This window comes from Henckelia pumila, chromosome 4 (genome assembly GCF_033568475.1).
Source record: "Henckelia pumila isolate YLH828 chromosome 4, ASM3356847v2, whole genome shotgun sequence".
Classification (NCBI taxonomy): Eukaryota; Viridiplantae; Streptophyta; class Magnoliopsida; order Lamiales; family Gesneriaceae; genus Henckelia; species Henckelia pumila.
In genome coordinates, this window is record NC_133123.1 from 6,125,854 (window position 1) to 6,151,788 (window position 25,935).

General features: G+C 36.9%; 1 protein-coding gene across 1 annotated transcript; it reads left to right on the top strand.

Moving 5' to 3' along the window:
* Positions 1-19,991: 19,991 nt before the first annotated feature.
* On the top strand, positions 19,992-21,481 carry LOC140867315 (F-box/kelch-repeat protein At3g23880-like). Its single transcript, XM_073272393.1, has one exon. It carries the CDS (start codon positions 20,102-20,104, stop codon positions 21,371-21,373), a length of 1,272 nt encoding a protein of 423 aa, XP_073128494.1. The 5' UTR covers positions 19,992-20,101; the 3' UTR covers positions 21,374-21,481.
* The last annotated feature ends 4,454 nt before the right edge of the window (positions 21,482-25,935 follow it).

Consider the following 25,935-nt stretch of genomic DNA (forward strand, 5'->3'; position numbering starts at 1 on the left):
GCACTAAGTCGATGCTGAACTCCACATCTCTCACTGGTGGAATTCCTGCAACATCCTCCGGAAAGACATCCGGAAAGTCACGAACCACCTCTATCTCTGATAATGATCTGCTAGATGGCTCTGAAGTCGTGACGATACTCGCTAGAAACCCCTGGCAACCCCGTCTCAACAACTTCCTCGCCTGAATATGAGATATCACCTGAGGAATATCACTGCTCTGAGATGCATGAAAAGTGAATGGGTCGCCTACTGTAGGTCTCACTGACACTGATCTCCGACGAAAATCAATCGAAGCTCCATTGACTGTCAACCAGTCCATGCCCAAAATCAAATCGAATCCACTCAATGGCAAAACCACCACATCTGCTCGAATGGAGTATCCCTGCAGCTCCAACTCCAGTCCTCGAATGACCTTCGAGGTAGAAATAATCTGCCCTGACGGCATAGTAACATCATACCCACTGTCACTACTCTCAGGTGTGATGCCTACCCGCCTGATAAACTCCAGGGAGATAAATGAATGCGTAGCCCCTGAATCTAGCAACGCAAATGTGGAGTTGCCTCCAACTAGAATTCTCCCTGCACGCAGAAAATTCCCAACAATTTCATACCACTACTAAATTTTCCCCAACGAGTCACTACTAATTCTTAATTCTAATCACAAGTAAAACATGCTTCCTATTCTAACATGCAGTTAAATAACCCAAATAACAACAAATTCCAAATTAAAGACGAAATTTTAACCAAAGGAAAATTATTAAAATGTTAGGGGTAAGATATACCGGTGATCAAGGAGGTGTCTGGATCTACCTCCTCGGCCTGCATCACAAACACCCTACCAGCGGTGTTCTTCTTCCTCGGGCAGTTAGCTATCTGATGCCCTGGCTCCCTACAGTGGTAGCAAACTCCTGCTCCCAATAGACAAGGTCCCGAATGCATCTTCTGACACTTCGGGCAAGTAGGATAAGCTATGGCATTAGGGGCCCCGCCCCTCTGCTGTTGTGGCCTCTGCTGTGGATTCGGGCCCTTAGCCGGCCCTGTAAACTGCTTCTTCGCAGGAGGCTGCGAAGATGGTCGCTGATACCCAGCTTGAAACTGCCTCTTCCCTTGCTGCTCTCTCTGAATCTCTCTCCGACCCTCCTCGGAACGCAAGGCTCTACTGACTGCAGACTCATAAGTAAGGACGTCTGCCATGCGAACATCATGCTTGATATCCGCCCTCAAACCCTCCACAAACTGCCTCAACTTCTCTGGTGGACTATCTTAAATCAGAGGCACAAAGCGACAGCCCCTCTCAAACTGACTCACGTACTCGACCACTTTCTTGTCCCCCTGACGGAGACTCATAAACTCTCGGATCATGCGACTGCGCACATCCTCTGTGAAGTACTTGGCGTAGAAGATACGCCTAAACTCTATCCACGTCAGTGTAGGAAGGTGAACTCCCCTGACAGCACCCTCCCACCAAAGCGCTGCGTCACCCCTCAGCATGTACGTCGCACAGTTCACCATGTCGGTGTCTGTGATCCCCATATAAGCAAAGATGGACTCTAGAGAGCGAATCCATCCCTTAGCCACCAAAGGATCGGTGGTACCAACAAACTCCTTGGGTACCTTCTTCTGGAACCTCTCAGCAACGTCCTCCTCATGGGACAACCTAGGACGAGTAGCCTGCTGCTCTAACAGAGCAATAATCCCTGCCATCATATTCGCATTGGCCTGCTCCAATGCTGCTAGAGGGTTCTGCGGAGGTGGAGGTGTAGGTGGAGATCCCCCACGTCTGTTCATCGGTCTGGGAGGCATTCTGCACCACCACATATTTCTTTACGTAAATCGCCATGCATAACTAAGTTGTTTAAAATTAATGCTAACTTAAATTCTAAAAATTAAATCATGCTATAAACACTTAAAACTTACAGACCGGTAGCGTGGATTTCTGAGCTCGCATAGCAGTAATGACCCCTCCAAGAACCGTGCTCTGATACCAACTGAAACGACCCTAACTCTCTAATTATAAATAAATATGCGAATTTTTTTTTTTATATTCCTACTAAATAAAATATGCACATATATGCCCATACATACATGCACAGAATAAAAAGATTTAAAATAAATAAATAAATAAATAACTTAAATAAAATTGCATTCTTTAAATAAAATAAATATCAAAGTCAAACATTTAATTAAAAATACTGCAATAGAAAAATGATGTAAAATTTGCATGCACAAAAAATATTCAAACCACAACCACTGAAAAATAATTAAAAAGTGTAACGTGCTGACATAACTAAAACATGCAATATGACTCAGACATCTATCACGGTCACGGGGTCACTGCATGTCCGCTCATATGTCCTCGCCGCCGGTAAGAGCTACATCCTCCTCTACGAACTCACCTGCACCATACCAGTGTAGTGAGCCTAGAGGCCCAACATGCTAACATAACAAGGGTTTAAAATAATTTAAAACAATTAAATATTAATACATAACATATACATGAATGAGCATGCTTAAAAATATCATGGCATAAACATAACTTAAATTAACTTAAATAACATAATACATACATATTGTTGAGCAGTTAAATTTCTAACATTGCATGGTTGTATCCGTAGTGTAACCTTAAATCATACATTAAATACTGATCAGCGTGGAAACCAACGTACGTGGCGGTGACGAATCACCTCTTAAATTGGCAGTAAACTGTCCTTCAATAGTTCACATATGGGGACGAATCCCCCTTAAATTGTCACACTACTTCAACTTCCAACATAAAATATTTTATTATTGCTCAACCTTAAACATTTAATTATGCATAAAATTATTTCATGAATGCATGTACTTAAATAAAATGTGTGTCCTTCATATATATTTAATTTAATTTCTTACTAACATATAAATATTAAAATAACTTCAATGCATAAAAATAATTAAATATATAATCAGGACACATGCAAATTTCTCATGGATTGTACCGGACTGCTGGCCCTAACACTCAAGCCCAATTTCTTAAATCTGGCCCAATAACATACTTAAGCCCAATAACATTGTTCTAAGCCCAATTAAAATAATTTAAAGCCCATAAAACATTCTAGGCCCAATAACAACTTAAACTGGCCCAATGGGCCCAAAAGCCCAAATACTGGCCCAATAACTTTCATGGGCTCAAAAGCCCATAAAATTAATGGACTAACTTAATTAAAATTTTAAAAGCCCAAATAAAATTATTTGGGAGTCCAAATAATTTTATTTCTAATTAATTGGCCCAAAAACCAATTAATTCATAAAATACTTTAAAAATAAAAAGACTCGAGCCCGGCCCACAGAACCCGGACCCGGACCAACTTAACCCGACCCACTACTCCACTGACCCGACCCGGGACCACAGACCCGACCCGGAACCAAACCCTAACCCTAAACCCGACGCCCCCCCCCTTACCCTGCAGCCCACGGCCGCCGCGAGCAGCAGCCCTTTAGGGGTTGCTGCCGCCTCGCTCCGGCCGCCCCTGGCCGGAGTGCCGCCGCCCGGACGTAGCCCACGTCTGGGCGGATTGAACCTAGCCCAGCCCCGGTCCCCATGCACCCTAGCCAAGGAACCCGAAGCCCCTTAATCCAAAACCCTAGTCTGCTTCTACCATGGAGCCGACCACCTCTTGGCTTGATTCTAGGCTCGTTTGGCTCGAGCCCCTCGAGCCACTTGAGCCTAGACCGACCTTAGACATCCTATCAACCATGACCAGCAGCTAGAACGATCCATGCCAAGGAAAATCGTGAGAATGATCAAGCAAAATGCCTAGACAAGTCTCAAACCTCAAAACCGAAATATTTTCCTTGAAAACTTGAAGATTCGATGCACAAACAATACACACGCAATAATAACTGATAGGTATGAAAAATAGGGAAGAAAATCATGCCTTGCACCGAAGAAATCGATTGAGCACGTACGTAGAACGTTTCCGGGACGACGGGACGAACACACCTTCGAAGCTTTAAGAAAATCGAGCTATGGAACCTCCTAGGCTTGTTGATCGAGAAGAAGATGAATAATGGGGGAGAGGGAGGCGGCTAAGAGGGGTAATCGGTTAAGGGTTTGGGTAGATTAGGTTTTGGGGTTTTTTGTTTAATTAAAATAGGTTTTAGGATAATTAAAAGTTTTAAATATAAAACATAAAATTTTAAAACTCTAAATAAAAGTTAAAAAAATCTGATAACTTAAACTAGATAATATAAAAATCCCGAATTTACAAATTTAGGGAATTTTAAAAATAATTAAAAGTCATTAAAATGGCTAAATTTGGATAAAAATGGACTCCTAAAATTATATAAAATTAAATACTAAAAATTTTGAGATAATAAAACTCAAAATAATATTTTAGGGCTCTAAAAAGGCTCATGAAATTAATTGGCTAGAAAGTTGTCATCTCGTCTGTCCACGGTCCCGTCTACGCGATAACATAATTAAAATACTAAAAATCATAAAAATCACTAATTATGAGTTAAATGCTTAAAAAATAAATTAAATTATGCACAAATAATTCACATAATTTATTTAACCCATAAATCTAAACTTTAAATAATTAAATTTCCTAATTATGCATGCGGATTTACGTATTTAAAAATACCGGGTGTTACATCATCACCTTCCGGAAAGGTGACACACGCAAGAAAACATACTCTCCTACCTCAAAATGAAGTGGCCTGCGGTGAGTGTTCGCGTAGCTAGCCTGTCGATCCTGGGCTGCCTTAATCCTGCGTCGGATCAACTCTACTGCATCAATCATCTGCTGAATCATCTGAGGACCCTCAACCTGACGCTCGCCAACCTCGTTCCAAAACAAAGGTGTACGACAACGGCGTCCATAAAGAGCCTCAAATGGTGCCATGCCAATGCTGCGATGGAAACTATTGTTGTAGGCGAACTCCACCAATGGTAAATGATCATGCCACGCTGGACCAAAATCCATCACCGCCGCGCGAAGCATATTCTCTAAAGTGCGAATAGTACGCTCCGACTGTCCGTCCGTCTCTGGATGATAAGCCGTACTCAAGCTCAAAGTAGTACCAAGGGCTCGCTGGAAACTACCCCAAAATCTTGAGGTGAATCTCGGATCTCTATCGCTGACAATGCTCAACGAAATCCCATGCAATCGAACAATCTCTCGCACATACAATTGCATCATCCTATCAAAGGTGTAATCGCGGTTATAGGGAAGAAAATGCGCTGACTTCGACAACCGATCCACGACAACCCAAATAGCATCACAATTCCTGGAAGACATAGGCAAGTGGGTGACAAAGTCCATCGTCACATGCTCCCACTTTCATTCAGGAATCTCTAAGCTATGAAGTAACCCTCCGGATCGTCTAAACTCTGCCTTGACTTGTTGACACACAAGGCATCGGGATACGAACTGATAAACGCTGCGCTTCATCCCTTTCCACCAAAATCGAGTGCGAAGATCCTTATACATCTTCATGCCGCCTGGATGTACAGAGAATCGACTGCGGTGAGCTTGCGATAAGATCTCATCCCTCAAAGTAGAATCCTCGGGTATCACAACTCGACCAGAAAGACACAACAGACCGTCTCCTTGCAGATGAAAACCAAAAGTATTATCACCTTCAGCCAGCCGGGCCAACTTCTGAGTCTTCAGATCAGAATTCTGAGCTTCCCGGATTCGTCTGTATAGCGCTGGCTCTGCAAGCACAGAAGAGACACGAATCCCTTGTTATTCTTTCTTATGACGGAACGTGAATCCCAAAGAACAATACTCCTCCACTGCCCTTGAAACCGAACTGGTACGAAGGGAACTCACATAAACTTTGCGACTAAGCGCATCAGCAACGGGATTAGAAGAACCTGGATGGTACTTGATCTCACAATCGTAATCCTTCAACAGATCCATCCAACGACGCTGCCGCATGTTCAACTCAGCCTGAGTGAACAGATACTTCAAACTCTTATGATCGGTGAAGATCTCGAATCGTTCTCCGTACAAATAGTGACGCCATATCTTAAGAGCAAAGACAATGACTGCAAGCTCTAAATCATGTACGGGATAGTTCTCCTCGTGAGTCTTCAGCTGTCTGGAGGCATAAGCGATCACGTGGCCATTCTGAGTCAACACACACCCCAAACCCTGGAGAGAAGCATCAGTGAAGACTAGAAAACCACCTGATCCAGACGGTAAGGCAAGAACTGGAGCTGTCGTCAGACGACGTCTCAACTCACAAAAACTATCTTCACAAGCATCAGACCAAACGAAAGAAACGTCTTTCTTCGTCAACTGAGTTAAAGGCTTAGCTATCTGAGAGAAATTCTTCACAAAACGACGATAGTATCCTGCTAAACCAAGGAAACTACGAATCTCAAAAGCTGTAGTCGGACGTGACCAATTCAAAATAGCCTTTGTCTTGCTAGGATCAACAGATACGCCCTCCTGAGAAATGACATGACCAAGGAACACCACTCGGTCAATCCAGAAGTCACACTTACTCAGCTTCGCGTACAACTGTCTCTCCCTCAAGACCTGCAGTACAATATAAAGATGGTAGGCATGCTCATCCATGCTGCGAGAGTACACCAAAATGTCATCGATGAACACCACCACGAACTTATCCAGAAAGTCACGGAAAACTCTGTTCATCAGATCCATAAAAATAGCTGGATCATTCGTCAAACCAAACGGCATCACTAAAAACTCATAGTGTCCATACCGCGTACGAAATGCTGTCTTAGGAACATCCTCTTGTCGAACTCGCAACTGATGATACCCAGACCGAAGATCAATCTTCGAATAGCCAGATGTACCCTGCAACTGATCAAAGAGATCATCTATCCATGGAAGAGGATACTTATTCTTCACTGTCACCTGATTCAACTGACGGTAATTGATACACAATTGCATTGAACCATCCTTCTTTTTGACAAACAGTACTGGGGCTCCCCATGACGAAACACTAGGTCTAATATAACCCTTATCAAGAAGATCTTGCAATTGCTTCTGCAACTCTTTCATTTCTGACGGTGCCAATCGGTAAGGAGTTCTGGAAATCGGTGCAGTCCCTGGCACTAACTCAATGACAAACTCAATTTCCCTTACTGGTGGCAAACCTGGAATCTCATCCGGAAAAACATCTGGAAAGTCACGAACCACTGGTATCTCTCGGATATCTGGCTCTCCTAAGGATGCGTCAATGGCGTAGATAAGGTAGCCTTCCCCGCCAGACTCTAAAGCACGCCGGGCCTTCAGAGCTGAAACCACTGGCATCGGGGGTCGCGCTCCCTCACCATAGAAATACCATGACTCATCATCCTCTGGACGAAACTGAACAAACCTCTGATAGCAATCCACTATCGCTCGATAGGTAGTCAATAGATCTATTCCAATGATGCAATCAAAATCCTCCATCGCTAGAATCATTAGGTTCGCACTAAGCTGATGTCCCTCAAAATCTAAAACACAACCCACAACTAGACGCTTGGCTAAAACCTCGCTCTCCATAGGAGTAGAAACCACTAGCAACACGTCTAAAGGAATAAACGGCAATCTATACTTCTTAGCAAAACGTGCTGAGACAAAATAATGCGATGCACCGGTATCAATTAAAACATATGCAGGAAAACCACATAAACTACAGATACCTGCAATCATCCGATCGCTGTCAGCCTCTGCCTGCTCCTGGTTAAGCGCAAAGACCTGACCCTTGGTACGTGGTCTCAACGAAGAGTGACCCCGAGAAGGAGTCTGAGTAGGCTGTCTCTGAGACTGCTGCGGATGCTGGCGCTGCTACGAATACTGCTGCTGGAAAGGTGGCCGCTGGTACTGAGGTGGCTGAACAGATGCTTGAGAACCTCCGGAACCACTCGCTGCCCCAATCAGCATAGAACAATCTCTCTTCATGTGACCCTCCTGGCCACACTGGAAACATGCAGTGGTTGATCGCCCACACTGCCCTGGCAGATGTCTGCATCGGCACTGAGTACACCGATTCGGTCTCTGTCCACCAAAACGATGCACCCCACCAGATCCAGAGGAAGAAGAAGAAGTACCTCCTTGCTTCTTGAAGGAGTGTCCTCTTGGACCCAAAGGACTAGAGCTCGCTGGCCTGGAAGAAGAAGAGTAAAGTCCTCTGTTCCTCCGAATACTATTCTCAGCCTGGCGACAACGGTCCACAAAATCCTCGTAAGTCCCATCGCCGCCCACAGCAACCATACGATGAATGTCAGGGTTCAATCCTTGAAAAAAAATGATCAAACTTCGCCATAGAACTATCAACAATATGAGGACAAAAGGGTAGCAGATCAAAGAACTTCTGCTGGTACTCCTCGATCGTCATCGTCCCCTGTCGTAAACTCAACAACTCACTGAATTTCGCCTGACGAAGAGCTGGAGGAAAATAAAATCTCTGATAAGCAGTACGGAACTCCACCCAAGTAACTGCACCTCTGGCTGCTATGAACGGTGCGGAAGTAGATCTCCACCACTTCCTTGCTTTGCCCTCAAGCATAAAGGCAAGAATCTCCATCCTATCCTCAGCCGTGCAACGGAACTCCTGGAAGCACTGCTCCATCCTCTCCATCCAATCCTCCGCCTCTTCGGCTGTCTCACCACCCGTCAAAGGCTTCGGGCTAACTTCTTTGAATCTACGCATGCTTACTCGCCTGCGCTCCTCGGGCTGTCCCCGATGTCTACGATCATCTGGATCGCCCCAACGACCGCCGTCTATGCTACCGTGACTCTCGTCGTAATCTGCCATCTGTTACATAAGAACAGATAATTACTTAATCCGCTTTACGATATTCCCAGTGCAATGCGTCGCTCTGATACCAAAAATGTAGCGACCCAACCCGGATCCACTACCTAATCAGAGTTATAGTAAAAGCGCACGCAATGAAAGTTTAAAGCGTAAAGTGCGGATAATTAAAATACAACAAATCCAATCGGCAGAATACAACCGACGCTATCACAAGTGTATAAATACTGTTATACAACCAAATCGAAGGTTCAGGATAAATAAATCCCTACCCTATACAACCTCGCACTCCCCAAGCTCAATCCTGCTGAAAGCCGCCTGGACCGTCCAGCCTCAAACCTGCCCCGCCACAAGGTACACAACGAATACCCAAACACAGGGGCGTGAGCTAGAACGCTCAATACGAAGCAATGATATAAATACAAATATGCGCACACAGATGGTTTAAAACTCAAGTGAAAACACTTGCTCATGGCGCCGGGAATATACAGTACCGGCTAGAGAGCTACTCCGTGGGGTACTCGTATACTCCATATCAGGGCTGAGCCAACCCCATCCTGACCCGAATACAAAACATGATACAAGTCTCATATGGAAACTGTCATACCTAACTCGAGTCCAAAATAAGATCATTGTTCCCTATGGAGACTATCAATGACTCACATCTCTCCAGATGTAGTCATACGTAAAATCATGTATGTGTTAAGACGGTAAAAACATGCTAAAATATGATAAAACATATAGCACATACTCATGCAACATATAAGCAAATATATCATGTCGGCTATCTCGGTCAGTACTTACGTACCTCTAACACTGCTGGTCAAACCTAGCTTCACTGACCTAGACTCCAAGCCTACTAGTCCAGTCTACTGCTACTACAATGCAAATATCCACGCATCAATAATAAAGCTCTAAAAGCCTTAACTAAGCTATTGCATACTCCTAAATATTTTTAGGATGCCAAAGCTATACATGCGTCCGTCGTTAGCCCTTTGTTGACGATAGCCTCAAAACTAGGCCGTAGCTCCGCGACGACGTCTAGATCACTAAGCCACTTTCGGATTCCCCGTAGGATGCCTAGATCTCCCTAGATCTGAGTTAGAAGGCTTAGAAATCAGAGAGAAGAGAGGGAATTGGTGCGAGAAAATGAATTCTCGGACCCTCTATTTATAGGCAACGTTCGGAGCCTCCGAACCCGGTTCGGACCGTCTGAACTCGATCGGAACCTTCGATCGCACCTTCGGAGCGTCCGATTGCTCAATATTACGTCAGCCATGACGTCACCTTGCTGACGTAAGCAATGACGTGTGCCCTGGTCCAGATCGGAACGTCCGATCTTATCGACGGAGCTTCCGATCCACTTCGGAGCCTCCGATCCTGAGTTCGGATCCTCCGAACCCGTTCGGAGCCTCCTGACTTGGTTCGGAGCTTCTGATCCATCCGAACCCTTGGGACCTTCCCGGCTATTTTCGAGTGTTCTGAATCCATTTCTGAAGTCCGTTATCCCAACAGGAACTTATTTAATCATGTTTTACTTAATCTAAACATAATCACGTAATTAATTACTCATTAATCACTAATTAAAAATGCTGGTTATTACAATATGACACTAAGTAAAACTTCAACCAAATATTGGATAAAACAATGACAAATAATTGATTAATGTCTTATCATTTGCACAAACAGCTACTTCTTATAGAAAATTGATTTGTCGAGATCACCTGTGCTTTTTGACACTTGCTTAATCATTATTTTGTTACGTTAAAATAGTCAAATACCATAATTATTCCGGATTAAATTGAAATTAGTTGAAGCTGATTATTTTGTTAAATTAAAATAGTAAAAATAAATAAATAAATAAAGCTTTGTGAGAAAAACTTGTGTGTACGCACACATCCACACTATTCAACTTCTTTCTTAAAACGTCTCCTCTCGATTACTGACCGAAAGTTATATTTACTTGGTGCATCTTTTAAAGGACTTTAAAGTTTAAACATGCATATTTTTTAAAATTAATATTAATTATTTGGTAGGTCACCATATTACTGCCTTTTAAATAACTATTAAAATTCTACTTTTTCCCCGGACTAACCAGTTAGCCTTTAAATTCTACTATTAAGGCACCATTTGGTTACCTATATTAATAATCTATATATAATTTATCTCATTCAGTCCTACGTTCTTTTTGTTATATTATTTATCCATCTATTAATTATTTATATTACATCAATCAAATCATTAATTATTTTTCTTACATCAATCAAATCATTGAATTTAAATTACTATATTACCCTCTATAAATATTATTATTCATATCTTATTATTTTATTACAAGGACGAAATGGTCATTTTATCATTTTATATAAAATTTAATCAATTAAATCAAACAAATTATAATATATCAATCAAATCAAATAATATATCAACTATCATTTTTTATTTATTTTTTATCATATTATATTATTTATCTCTGTATTAGTTATCTTATCTTCCAAACCAAACGGTACCTAAATATATTGATTTAAAATTTGTTGCTTTTGGAAAAGTGCATGGAATTTTCGTTCAAACAAAGATGACCTTATAGTGATATCATGAATCTTTATTTTTGGGTCTTGCGCCAAGTACAATTTATATTGTATTCATTGAATTCTTATTGGTTTATACATTTATTTAGTATAATATAACAGGTAGAGTATGATTGAATTATTATATTTTATCGTTATAAAAAAATAATTTTATTATATCTCATGGTATATTCAATTTAATTTGTAGAACATTTTGATTCTACCTATATAAATGTTCCTCTCATGCCATCCTAAGGGGTGAGGGCCACCCTGTATTTCATATCCTTGGATAATGTCTATACTGCTGATGAGCTCATTATTAATGAATATTTTTAAGATAGGTGATTTGGCGTTGTTTTCACAACGATATACAAACTTAGTTAATAGAAATGCCTCAAAATTTATATATGATATAGATAGGGTTAATTGTTAATCACTCCCTAAACCAATTTATAACTTATTTATAAATCCCTACATAAATAAAACTTACTTTCAACTCCCTAGAGAGAAAAACTTTTGTTCATAAATACCAATTATACTCTTATATCTTAAAATTCATAAAAAAAAATGAGAGAATGGATAATAATAAAAACAAAACCAATCCAAATAGTATATATATAAAAATTCAAATTAAAATCAAAGAACATAAACCATATCATATACATGTCTATGTTGATACAGGAGCAAGTATGTGTTTAGGAAGCAAACATATACTTCCAAATCATTATTGGAAGAAATATGATAAAGGACTAAAAGTTCGAATAGAAGATGGATCAATAATCATGCTTGATATAGTAGCAGAAAAATTAAAAATAAAAATTGAGGAAACAAAATTTGTAATACCCATTATATACCAAATAGAATCAGGAATGGACATTATAATAGGAAATAACTTTTTAAGAGAATATCTTCCTTTTACACAATTTGAAAATCACATAACTTTAAATAAATGATCATCAATGATTTATATTCCTAAAATACGAACAGCATTTCGTGTAGGAAATGAAGGATTTACAAAGAATTTTCATAAACGAAATACAAATCCAATAGAACTAAAAATAGAAAATATTTTAACAATTAATCATGAAAAATAAATCATGAAGAAATTTCATGATATTTGTTTTGAAAATCCTCAGGAAAAAATTAAGAAAAGAAAACAATTCATTGCTTTAATAAAACTTAAAGACCCTAATATCACAATCCGTGAAGCACCAAGAAAATGCAACATGGATGATGTAAAAATATTCGAAAAAGAGGTTCAAAAATTACTAAAACTTAAGATAATCATCCCAAGCAAGAGTCCACACTCTTCACCAGCCTTTTATGTCAGTAAGAAAGACACTGATAAGAAAAGAATGGTAATTGATTATCGAAAAATGAATAATGCAACAATTATGGATGGATATTACATTCCAAACAAGAATGATTTACTATCTTATATAGGAGGAATGAAATATTTCTCCAGTTTAGATTGTAAATAAGGATTCTGGCAAATTCAGCTAGAACCACAAACACAATTACTTACATCATTCAGTTGTCCAAAAGGACAGTATCAATGGACTGTATTATCTTTCGGACTTAAACAAGCATCAGGTATCTTTCAAAGATATATGGATGAATCTTTTAAATCATATGTAGATTTTTGTTGTGTTTATATAGATGACATATTAATTTATTCAAAAACACTAGATGTTTGTCATAAAGATGGAATTATACTTTCTGAAAAGAAAGCACAATTGTTTAAAACAAAAATAAATTATTTAGGATTACAAATAGAAGATGGAAAACGTTGTTTACAACAGCATATACTTAAGAAAATTCACGATTTTCCTAGTGAAATCAAGGATAAAGATCAATTAAGAAGATTTTTAGGATTATTAACTTATTCTGGAAATTAAATTAAGAAACTTGCAGAAATCAAAAAACCTCTTCAGATAAAACTTAAACAAGACTACAAGTGGAAATGGTCTAATGAAGATACTAATTATATAGATACTATTAAAAAGAAAATAATTAGTAATCTTCCTGAGTTATATTTTTCTTTCAATAAAAATATAATAATAATTGAAACAGACGCTTCAGATGAATACTGGGGAGCATGTTTAAAAGCTTATACAGGAGAAAGAAATTTAGAAGAACTTACTAAAACAGCTACTAGAAAAAATGAAGAATTATGCAATTATACATCAGGAACTTTTCAAGATGCACAATTAAATTATCATTCAAATGAAAAAGAATTATTAGCTTTAATATTCACAATTAGGACTTATGAAATTTATCTTATTCCTAAACCATTTTTAGTAAGAACAGATAATATGAATTTAACATATTTCAAGACAAGGAAAATATCAAAAAATGCAGGGAGAAATGCAGCAAGGCTAATTAGATGGCAATTGGAATTAAACCATTATCAGTTCGAGATCCAACATGTCAAAGGAACGGATAATTCATTACCCGACGCATTAACCAGAGAACTTCATCCAAATTATACTATCCGTAGTAACGTAATAACAAAAGATATCCTAAGTGATCCAGAAAATGACCGCGAATCGTCCGAACATGCCTTAGAAAGCATGAAGAATATAAATTGATGAAATGAGATTTATATTCAGAGACATGAATTATTTTATGACTTTCAGTCATCCAAACATGCCTCAGAAAGCATGGAAAATATAAATTGATGAAATGAGATTTATATTCAGAAACATGAATTACTCTATGAGTAAAGACAATCAATCTCATTTATGAAGATTGATTCAATTCTTGCAAAAGAATTTCATAAATGAAATGATACGCATAATAAAACTATTTGAGTTACTCACGAAAAAGAGTTAAATTTTAACCAGTTATATATATATATATATATATATATATGTTTTATTGTGCAGGATGAAACAATTAAATCAATTAGAAGAACAATTGATTGACATAGATGAAGAAATTCAGATTTTCAACAAAGAAAAAAGAATATAAAAGGAAAAATTCAGAGGATTAAAGAAAAGATGACAACATCATCATCATCATCCTCACCAAAAACTCCAATCAAGTTAGCAACTTCATTTAACAAAATAATGGAGATGAATGAAAAACAGTCAGTGGTCACAGCCAACACTGATAACCAAGAAAAAGAAAAGAAAAAAGAACCGGTGGTCACAGCCAACACCTAGAAAAATGAAAAAAAATAAAGGACGTTTAAAAGTGCCCTTGAAGCAAGAGAAAGAAAGATGGTTAATCTGCGACCACAAAAACCAATTTTTGAAAAAACAAATTTTCCAGAAAAACTCAAGACTGAATTCTTTGAAACACTAAACTATTTCAGAATAGCCAACCATCTGCAGAATCTTGGCTACAAACTTGTGACACACAGAGCATATCAAGAGCAAGAACACTACAAGGTGCTCCAGCGCATGAAGTCGCAAGATTCTTTTCAAATGGATTATTAAGTGGATTGGAAGTCAGTCCCAACAATCAAGAAATAGAACTATTTCCATATCAGTTGAGAAATAGTATCATCCAGTTCAAGAAAGCAGTCTTTAAGGACGATCCAGTATTAACATTGAGTATTCACTCAACCCTTCCAGATTGGGATGATAACAAATTCTATCAACCAATGGTATATATTCAATGTCGAAAACAAAAAGACAAGTTCTTATTCGAAGGATCAAATGAAGAGAAACCAGTAATGGATATCTCAACACTTCCTGAGATAAGAATAAAGACATTGATTTACATGATCTCAAAGACAGGAAAGATTGATGAAAACTCAAAGGTTAAAATAAATTTTGCAACCAGTAAAATTTTATTAACCACTGGACACAAGGAGACAATCCAAAAAAAAGAACAAGCCATGTTAGCTCAATTCGAAGCTCCAATCTATGAAGCAAGAGTTGACATGACCCGAGAAACCCAACAAATGCTATGTCAAAAACTAAAAATAATGATTTCCACTCACAAATGTGGACATTGCCAACCCATTCAGACAGAAAAAACATCTGTCAAAGAGGACAAACCAGTTGTCAAAGAAGACAAACCAATAAAGAAATGGTCCGAATGTACCAGTGATTCATAAAGTGACACAATGTAAAAACAAATGAAATCGTGGACCACACCACATGTGAAAGGCATCCACTCAGATGTAAAATGAGTTGTTTTCCATTATGTAGTATGGTCCCCCTCTTCCTTTATTTTTACTAACGTATGCGTTTCTCCACCCCTATAAAAGGAGATGTTTGTGTTGTAAATGGATAAGTGAAGTTAAAGTATCTCTCTCTTCTTAAGTTTCTTACAATCTGGTTCATACAAGATGTATAAAAACTATCAGAAACTAAGAAACATAAAATCAGAAACAAAAATAAGTCTTATGGCTAATAACTAAACAAGCAGGGCGTAAGGAGGATAAGGTTGGAAACCAACCATTGAAGATTCATGGTTAGAGTAAACCTGGAGATCCATAGAGCAAGTACCAGTTGATCAAGTGATCGTTAAGGGAAAGCAAGGATTTGGCCTCTGCTCAAAACCAAGATTCATTCAAACAAGGTAACCTTTCTAAATCTCTTGCAGCCCTTAATTTAAAGAAATAGTCAAAATACATTAATCATGTCATCATCCTTTATAAGAAATTGAAGATTGATAATAAAAAACTGGTTTGAAATAGAAGATGATCATGAATATGATACATTTCATGAATATCATTTAAATACTTCTGATTTAACCATATTCGAATCAATTTATCAACTAAAATTTGTAATTATAACCTATGAATGGAACCAAACTAATCTGAAAACATTTATCTGTTATAAATGAATCAGATCTGTAAAGCCATGAATGAGAAAATTCATAAGAATTTGAAGAATTCCGCAACCTGGTATCAGAGCGGTTAAATAAAGCAGATTATTAATGCCTGGATTAACTTTAGTATTGAGATTAAAAATTTATTTGATAAAATAATCTTACTAAAAGATTTACGTCAAATAGATCAATTATGGAATAAAATAAAAGATCTCCAAACCTTTTATTTCAAAAATCATGACAAAGAACATTTTTCAAGCAACTGGAAAATGATAATTCAAATTTCTGAAAACGATGAAATTGAAGACATAACAATATGTTATGAATAAGAACAAACTTTGTTATCGAAATCCGATCAACAAAAACAAAATAATAAAAGTAACAATTTTTACTAAATGGAAAATGTATGAAAATACAAAAATGAATATCTTTAATTTATATTCTCAAAATATAAATTTTGATATAGAAAATTGTGAAAACAATTTGAAACATCTTAAAAATTGTCAATCTTCAATTGATAGTTTCGAAGATTTTCAGAATTTATTAGAACAAATTGATTCAACAAAAAGTCTTTTAATAGCCTTAAGAAAATTAAGAAGTTCTATCATCTGTTAAAATGACAGAAGAAACAATTCCAAATCAAAATAGTCAGATTTATGAATATGAAGAGAACCAAGAGTATAATTTGAATATTATATTTAATCAGAATAAGTTTGCCGAGATACAGAAAACAGAGTTTTCTAATTCAAAAACAAATCTAATAGACCAACCAGGAATATTAAGCAAGATTTCAAATTTTATTAATCCTAGAAAAAATTTAATTTATTATTCGATTCGTACAATAGAACGATCTTGTAAAATAAATAACGAATCAATGTCTAATACTTTGAAGTTATTAACAATTCAAGATATTGATACCATCATGGCAAAAGCCAGTGAAAAAGAACGATCTGAACTGAAATATGTTCACATTGGAGGAATCAAAATAATAGTATCAGCTCACTACCGAGAAGGAATAGATACATCAATTGAAATCACAGTTCGTGACAAAAGGATACGTAATTTTGAGAATTCTATCATTGGAAAAATTGAAGGAAACTTATGTTACAAAAAGATGAAATTTTGTATACAATATATCTCTTTTTGATAAAAATATAAATGACGTTTTAACATTAGATTATTACTTTTATAGAAATAATCTTATGTTAACAGGAAACCATACGATCAATATAAACTATGTTGTCGGTTTAGCAATAAGTAATAATTCTCAAACAGGAATAATTTCAACAAAACCAACTATTTCTGTTGAAAGAATGTTTGAAAATATTACAAGAATTGAACACCCTCGAAAAGCATTTATTGAAGAAATAAATCCATATAAAAGATGGAGTTCAGATGACCTCCAAATCACAAAACAGTCTGTACCAAGAAGATCATTATCATTTGCTATAAATGATGAAGATATTCTTGAAAAGATTGGAACCATGAATCAAAATATTCTTAAAATTAAACAAGCTATTGTTAATGAATCAACCTCATCGCAATGACATCCTTAATAAAATTAGAAAAAGATCTAGGAGATTTAGAAAATAATATCAATAAGATCAACTATCAATACAAGAATTAGAGAAGAATTTCAAAGAATATATTGATTTAGCAATGACTAGATTAATAATTGAACAGGAAAGACATAGTAATAAAATATTAAACTATCTTAAAGAAGTTCTTCCAATAGATAAAGGAAAAAGAAAAATGGAAGAAGAACCACCATTCAAAATTGAATCATGGTATAGAAATCCCCTTAGTTATGGCAAACATAAGTATGGAGATGTTTAGTGAAACAGACTCATCTGATTTTGAACAAATAGGAGTAAATACAGAAGAATTATATCATTCACATCAGGAATCAGAACAATACAGAGATATGGATATTTCAGAATCAGAATCTGAAGATGATTCTAGACCACGATTAAATCTACGAACGAATGTAGAAGGTAGTGGTGGAAGAGATGATGAAGAATTTAAATATAACAGAGACCAATACTCTGGATCTTATAAAGATGTTAGAGATATTCTTAGATAATCAAAAACATCAAGATTTGTGAAACAGAATATCTTAGATTTAGGTTGTTCAACAGCCAAAGAAAGAAAATCAAAAATAGATCATTGGGCAAATGAACTATCAGTACAAATTCAATTAACATCATTATTAGACAAAAGCGAGAATATTCAAGTTTTAACTCATGAGATGATAAAAATGACACTGGTAGGAGCAGTAAGAACTTGGGCTGAAAACCTAGTAATTACTAATCTACCACAAGGAATGACAGGACATCGATATTTCGAACTATTTGTTGATGCCTTGTACCAAGAATTTTTAGGAGTTTCTAATAATAACGCTAATTTAGTAGCCAAAAATATAGAACAAAATAGAGCAATTTTTATTCTGGATAATATAAAATTATGTAATCTATGTTATCTAGAAGAATTTATATGTGATTATGAAACAAACTATTATCAGTTAATAGATGCTGATAAAAAAGAGCATTATAAATTAAATATTTTTAATAAAATACCTAATATACCAATAAATAGTAAAGATGAATTCTTAACTAGTGCTTATGCCAAAACACTAGGAGGAGCTATTAAATTTATTAAAGACGTTATAACAAAAAAATGTCAAGAAGTAACATTAAATAAAAGAATATCCAAATCTTACAAACAAAGTAATAAACTTTGTTGTGACAAATGAAATTCACAGTAAAAGAATACGGTTGTAAAACAAACATGTCACACAAACATTTAAAACGACAGAAACATAATAAATTAAATAAACCTTATAAATCTTTTAATAGGAAATTTATTCCCTATAAGAAAAAAGAAATTTAGAAGGAATTTCTTCAGAAAACCTTATAAAAAAAAATTTTATAAAAAGTTTGATAATAAAAAACCACCTTGCCCAAAAGGTAAAGGAAATAACTGCACATGTTGGTTGTGCAATGAAGAAGATCATTATGCAAATGAATGTCCAAAACGAAACGAAAAGAAAAATAAAGTTAAACTTCTTGAAGAAATATATACTATTGGATTCTATCCAGTAGAAACAATTGAATTTTCATCCGACGATGAAAATATTTATTATCTTGATGAATCAGATTTTGAATCCGATTCCACATTTGATAATTCAAGAAATAATAATGATTAAAATAAAGACAAAAGCATTTTCGGAAAGAAAAATATAAAGAGTAAATTGAAACTTATGTTTGATTTAGAAAGTTATCTGCAATTTGCCCATATAGATATCAACACTATTATTATTGTTATTTTTATCTAAGAGGTTACCATGAGTCTACTAAAAAAACTTGTTCATAATAACGAAGCGAATATTATAAAGTCTTAACGAACCTCATTAAACAAATTCAAACGAACTTTTATGGAATCAAATTACTAATAATTGACTGGCAGTTGGTTCATTTCCATCCTTAAAGATAACGTATGATATACATTAATTAATATTTTTTAGCACCACATAAACTACGGAATTTGGGTGTGGAACTGTGGATAAGGGGATGGCTTTTTTAATTTTTACTCATTATATTATTTAATTTATATCTTACATTATATTTATATTGAAGATATATTATTAATTATTTACATATTATAAATAATATATTAATTTAAAAATAATAAATTTGGGCTAATAGTAAGGTAGGTAGCCAGAGTTGGGTGAGCGGTCACGTCAGATATCCAAAAAGTTGCAAACAATTCATTGTTTCAGAAACCAAAAAATAAAAAACATCACTTTTCCGTTTCTTTAAAATCACTCAGTAATCAGTGTCACTGTATCAGTGCTCACATTCATTTGCAATCTATGTAAGTGTAACCATCAAAGCTCTCGTTTTTATGCCACCATTTGATCGATTGTGAACATTTTGATTCTCTTTTCAAGAACCCCATTCAAAATTTGTCAGCTCAAACAATCATAAAGAATGGCGGATTATCTACCCGAAGGTGTCATTGTCAATATCCTCCAAAGATTGTCCGTGAAAAACCTTATCTGCTGCACTTGCGTTTCGAAATCATGGTATTCTTTGATAACTAGCCCAGAATTCATCTCCTCTCACTTGAATTTCACCTCTGCCACAGAAAAAGATGCGTCTTTACTTTTACTCAGACGTTGCCTTGCAGATTCCGAGTGTTATTCTCTGTACACCGACGAAAAATTTTGCACTTGGAATGACACATTGAAATTCCCGTTTACGAGTATAAATTCTTATTTCACAATTATTGGTAACTGCAACGGATTGCTGTGTCTCTCAGATGATCGAGTGCTTTACCTGCACACCATCATTCTATGGAATCCCTGCATTAGAAAGTCGATTGTGCTTCCAAAACCCAATTTGATTTACAATTCTTTTGGCACTTTTGTGCAATCTTTTGGATTCGGGTTCGATCCCATTTCTAGTGATTACAAGCTGGTTAGAATAACATATGTGGATGATGCCCAAGAACCCCTGCCTCAGGTCGAGATATACCGGCTGAGTACAGGTATGTGGCAAGACATCAGCTATTTGGCCCTTGATTGTGTTATATACAATCGATCCCGCCCAGCATACATCAATGGGAGTACTCATTGGATTGCAAATTCCATCCAACGTGGCGACTTGATCGTGTCATTCGATATGTGTCGTGAAGTGTTTCGGAAGATGACTATACCGGCTAGCCTGGTGAATCTTGAATCTTTCAGTAGTAAAGATGTGGTGGCTTATAAAGGATCACTTGCTCTCGTGTCTTGGAATCTGTCGGGCAATGATCCTGGTTTTTGCGTGTGGGTGATGAAGGAGTATGGTGTTGCGGAGTCATGGGCTAAACATTTTGTCATGACTTATCAAAATGCCGGAGGGGGGATAATGAGGCCATTGTGGGTTAGAAAAAATGGTGGGATTTTAGTCGCTCGGCAAGATGGGCGTGTGGTTTCTTATGATGTGGTTGGGGATGGAGTCGAGGATCTCCGAATACGCGGATCGTCTTCTGAGGAATTTGTTCGTTCTGTTCATGTGGATGGTTATATGGAGAGCCTTGTGCTGCTTGGGAGGGGTCCTATGTTTGATGATGCACATGTTCGCAACATTTTGCCGCTCCTGAACTTTGGTGATGGCTGCGGTTCTTCTGTGAATAGCTATGGTTGCTGCTACCTGCGTAGCTTGGGGAATGGATTCAAGCATAGCCATGGGAGTTATGCAGCGCATGGAGCCATGTAACTAGTTTCATCAACTTTAGTTTTAGGGATATAAATCATGTAATTGTCTTGATTTTAGGTGTAAGAGGCAAGCTTATTGTTGTCTTGTCTTGTTGCTGATTGATTTGATGACAAAGCTCGTGACTACTATTATTGATTGTTTTTGTTATCAGTGACAGTATCTGAGTATCACATATCATTCAGGCTAATTTTCAAAAAAAAAAAAAAAAAAAAAAAGAAAGAAAAAAAATATCATTCAGTCTAGATCTGACTGTATAAATGATCCTCCCATGCCATCCATAAGGGGTGAGGGCCACCCTGTATTTCATATCCTTGGACAAAGAAATAATTAAATTCTAAATAAATAAAAAGTTTAAAATGCGAATGCAGCTTTAGTTTGGGTTGCCTTCACAATCATATGATGTTGATATGAAGTATGAACAATATACGGAAACTAATATCTGCCTTGTGTATGGTAAATATGGTGCAATCACTCTCGACTATATTTATTTTTAATTATATTTTAAAAAATCTGTGAATCGGTGGAACTGGTTTTAAATCGGTTTATCGGTTCAAAGCTGGTTCGGCCTATTCTGACCGGTTTAGAATGATTTAAACGTGAAAATGGTTTTTGTATCTGCTTTGGACTAGATATGTGACCGATTTGTGATCGAACTGACAACTCCGATCTAATTTTAAAAATTTTGGGATTAATGTGTTTGAGTGAAAAGTTCAAAAGTTGCAAGTGTGTTTGTAAGTATGAGTCATGTTAGACACATAAGTCAAATGATTATCATATATTTTTGGGATAATTTATGTTGCATTAGGATTTTTTATTCACGATGAGTTTGTATAAGATATTCATATGTATGTTTGTAATTATGGGTCATGTTGGAGAGAAAAGTCATATGTTTATCATATATATTTTTGGATTACACTATATCGAGAGTTTTATTTTCAGTGAGTTTTGTATAATATGTTATCGCGAACATCTTAAGGTAAATAAAAAAAAATATTGATGGATCCTATGTTATTTTGCACAAAAACAAAAAAAATGAAGTATTTCTCCGGTGTAGCATACAATGAGCTGTATTTTTGGGGAAAAAATTCAGATTTATAAGTCATAAATATTTTGAATTTTTCCTTCATTGCAAACTTTTAGGCGATGAGTCATCATGCCATATGATAGAATTTGATTACGCACACTTTGAGTCTGTGCCTAACTCCCAAGAGCAAAACTCTGTTGATAATATTTCTGAATGAATCCCAAATATTCTTTTTACAATCTTTAAATAGTGAGCGATAAAAGCTGAAGAAAACATCCTGAAACAGAATCGTAACTAAATACAATTGATATAAAAGATGGTTTCTCTATCCTATGACGTAATCCTTCATCCATGTAGGTTGGTTGCGTCTTCTAGGCTCTGGCCGCTGGTTACACTCTCCTTCATCTTCCTCGTGCACTTGGGTGGTATTGGGAATTTCTGAGTCTTCCATTATTTGGACTGGGCTTTTATCAATTATCCTTTTGTTGGCCCATTCTTCAAGAAGTTGGCCCACCAATTGTGAGTCCATCTCCAGTCTTACGGGCTTATCACTCCCCTCATCTTCAAAATCAACCTTGTCCTCAAGGTTGAACTGATTGTAAAGAGAGCAGAACTCATGAAAGTTTTCCCAAGTGGCATCCTCTGGATATTGGTCAGACCACTGCACTAACACTTGCTTCACTTTCTGATTATTAAGAGTGATAATCCGAGTAGCTAAAATGCTCAAAGGCAAAGATAGTGGCTGATTGTTAACACTGAACTCAGGCAGTGGTTCAATGTGGTTGGGAACATCTCCTTCATAGAGTTTGAGTTGTGATGCGTGGAATGTGGGGTGAATGCGGCTTGTAGGTGGTAACTGCAGCTTGTAAGCTACCCGTGTCAATAAGAATTTCAACTGGGATTTGGTTGTGAGATGTCGTGATATTATAGATGCGGGGACTGAAAGCATTAGTAAGTGTATGTAAGCTAACTTCCAGTATGTCTTCCTTGTGTTCCGCATCATTTTCTGCAGGGAAAAGCTGGCTCTCGAATTCCTCGTGTTCATCACCGAAGAGAACCATGACCCTATTTTTGCAGCGATGGTGAACATTGTATTTTTCATCGCATGTAAAAAACAATCCCTTTTCTTGCTTCTCTTGGATTTCCGTCGGAGTTAATCGTTTGTATGGTAACTTGGTGGTGTTGTGAGGAGGTGGCCACTGTAATTTTGGTGCCGGTATAACAGGTTTTGCCGACACCCCCGCCATAGAGTTGGGATTTGTAAATTCCCTCTGCCCAGTGCCCCGGAGGTCATCATTTTGTTCCTCAAACAATTGGGCTTTCGTCATCGCTTCAGTGAGATTCTTGGGTGGGTTGATCAATAACTCTCGTCTTATCTCTGGTTTGTGTCCCCAAATGAAAAAATTTAGAAACATCGGTTCAGATACTCCCACAATCCGATTCATCAAGCCTTCAAACTCAGCTCGGAATCGAGAAACACGCCCCGTTTGAACGAGTTTTGCAATGCGACCCATGGGATCATCATAGAAAGATGAGCTGAATCGCTCCTTTACTGCATCGAGAAACCCATCCAAATCTGTGAGGCTCGCGCCCTCAAGTCCAAGTACCACCCCGGCCCATATCCCTACTTGGTATTTAAAACCCAATCCTTCCAGCACTTTGGGTATCTTTCTACATTACAATTATAATCATTTCTCAAACATTGTTCTCTCTCTCTCCCAAAGAAACGTGAATGTGAAGTGTCATCTAGAAGGATTCTAGCCCTCTTACAGTCAACCTTAAATTATTTCTAGAAGATGGTAAGTGGAACACGTGTTCTCTTGATATTCTTTATATTATTTATCTTCATGTTCTATTATATACAAATCTATGTCCTATTGTGGTATGATAGTTTTCTACAATTATTTGGTTGAGTTGATCTTGCCTATGACCTTGTCTAGTAGGGTTAAACTAGACACCTATGATCCAATCTGGAGAGTTAAGCCAGACATTATGATTCAGTCTGGGAAGTTAAGCCAGACATCATGATCCATTCTGGTGAGTTAAGCCAGAAACTCATGATCCAATCTGGGGAGTTAAGCCAGATATTTGATTTTAATATATTTGAGACTTTTAAACTTGTGAATACTTTTGATCGCTTTATAAAAAAATGCGGTCATATATTTTTAAAAAGATTGCTTGAGATCGAATTGTTATTATTTTCTTTTGGGTTTAGTTGGAACATTTTATTTTAAATTCCGGATAATTATTTTGTTTTTCTTGGAATAAGTTGGTTGTTGGATTTAGTTCTTTATGGAGATGTATAATATTGATTCTATTTATTTTTATTATAAATCTCGTTTATTTTAGGCTTAATGTTCTTTTAGAAATAAATTTAACTATGTAAATTCTGAGGACACTGCCGATGTCTATGCCATACAACTCGGGGCATGACACAATCAGTCACCACTTCATTGCGATCCACCATTGGTACCATGCAGCCGCTTCCCCTTCAAAGTGGAAAGCCACGACCGGCAACCTCAATTCTTTTGGAATGGCATGGAGATTGAAATATTTCTCGGTTTTGTAAACCCAACTGTAAACATTATCCCCATTAAACTTTGGTAATTCCAATCGAAGCCCCTTCAAATATGAGTGCATATCCTTCCATCCTTCCCCCATCTGTCGGTTGCCGCCGCCCACCGATTTTGGAGATTTTAGAGATCCTCCGGAGACTTCATTCAGCTTCTGATGGACTTGCCCAAACCGCAAATCCATGCTCATCATATATTGTTCCAGTAACTTTGTGTAGTTAGCCATTTGAGATTCGGAATGCGATTTGAAGTTGGATTCCATCTGCCTCATCGCCTCTGCTACGTCCTCGTTTCTCATCCCTTGAGTATCGAGGAAGGTGAACGAGAGCACCAATGATAGAATTTGATTACGCACACTTCGAGTCTGTGTCTAACTCCCAAGAGTTTTAGCAAAACTCTGTTGATAATTGTCACGCCCCGAGACCGAGACGTGTCACCGGCGTTGTTTCAAATTTACAAAAAAATTGTAAAACAACCAGCCTCGTAGTACAGTATAAACCAAACCAGTCTATTATCATAAATAAACTTCAAAACATTGTCTTTACAACTCGATAAATCCAAAATAACGAAACAAATGCGGAAGCGTCTAAAAACTAAATAACAAAAACTTTAAATGCAACAACTCAAAATTTAATCCTCCAGCTCTATCTTTCACCAACCCCAAAACATATCTTGTTCACGATTCTCTAACTCATCATCTTCATCATCTGGGAGGGAAAAGTAAGGGGATGAGTGTTTTGGGAAACACTCAGCAAGTGGGGGCCGTTCGAGACATATACCAAATATATGCATAACATAAAATCATAATCGTGAACATGAACATGAACATAACTCAATACTTGGGCCATCGGGCCATAACATCATCATGATAAATAACTTTCAACACATGAACATAAGCACTGAAATTCATCTCCTTTCCATGATTTACTGTCTCCTATATGTTAATCCTCTAAGGAGCGAGGCCA

Coding starts and splice junctions, on each gene's coding strand:
- LOC140867315 (XM_073272393.1), top strand. CDS start 20,102: ATGGCGGATTATCTACCCGAAGGTGTCATTGTCAATATCCTCCAAAGA.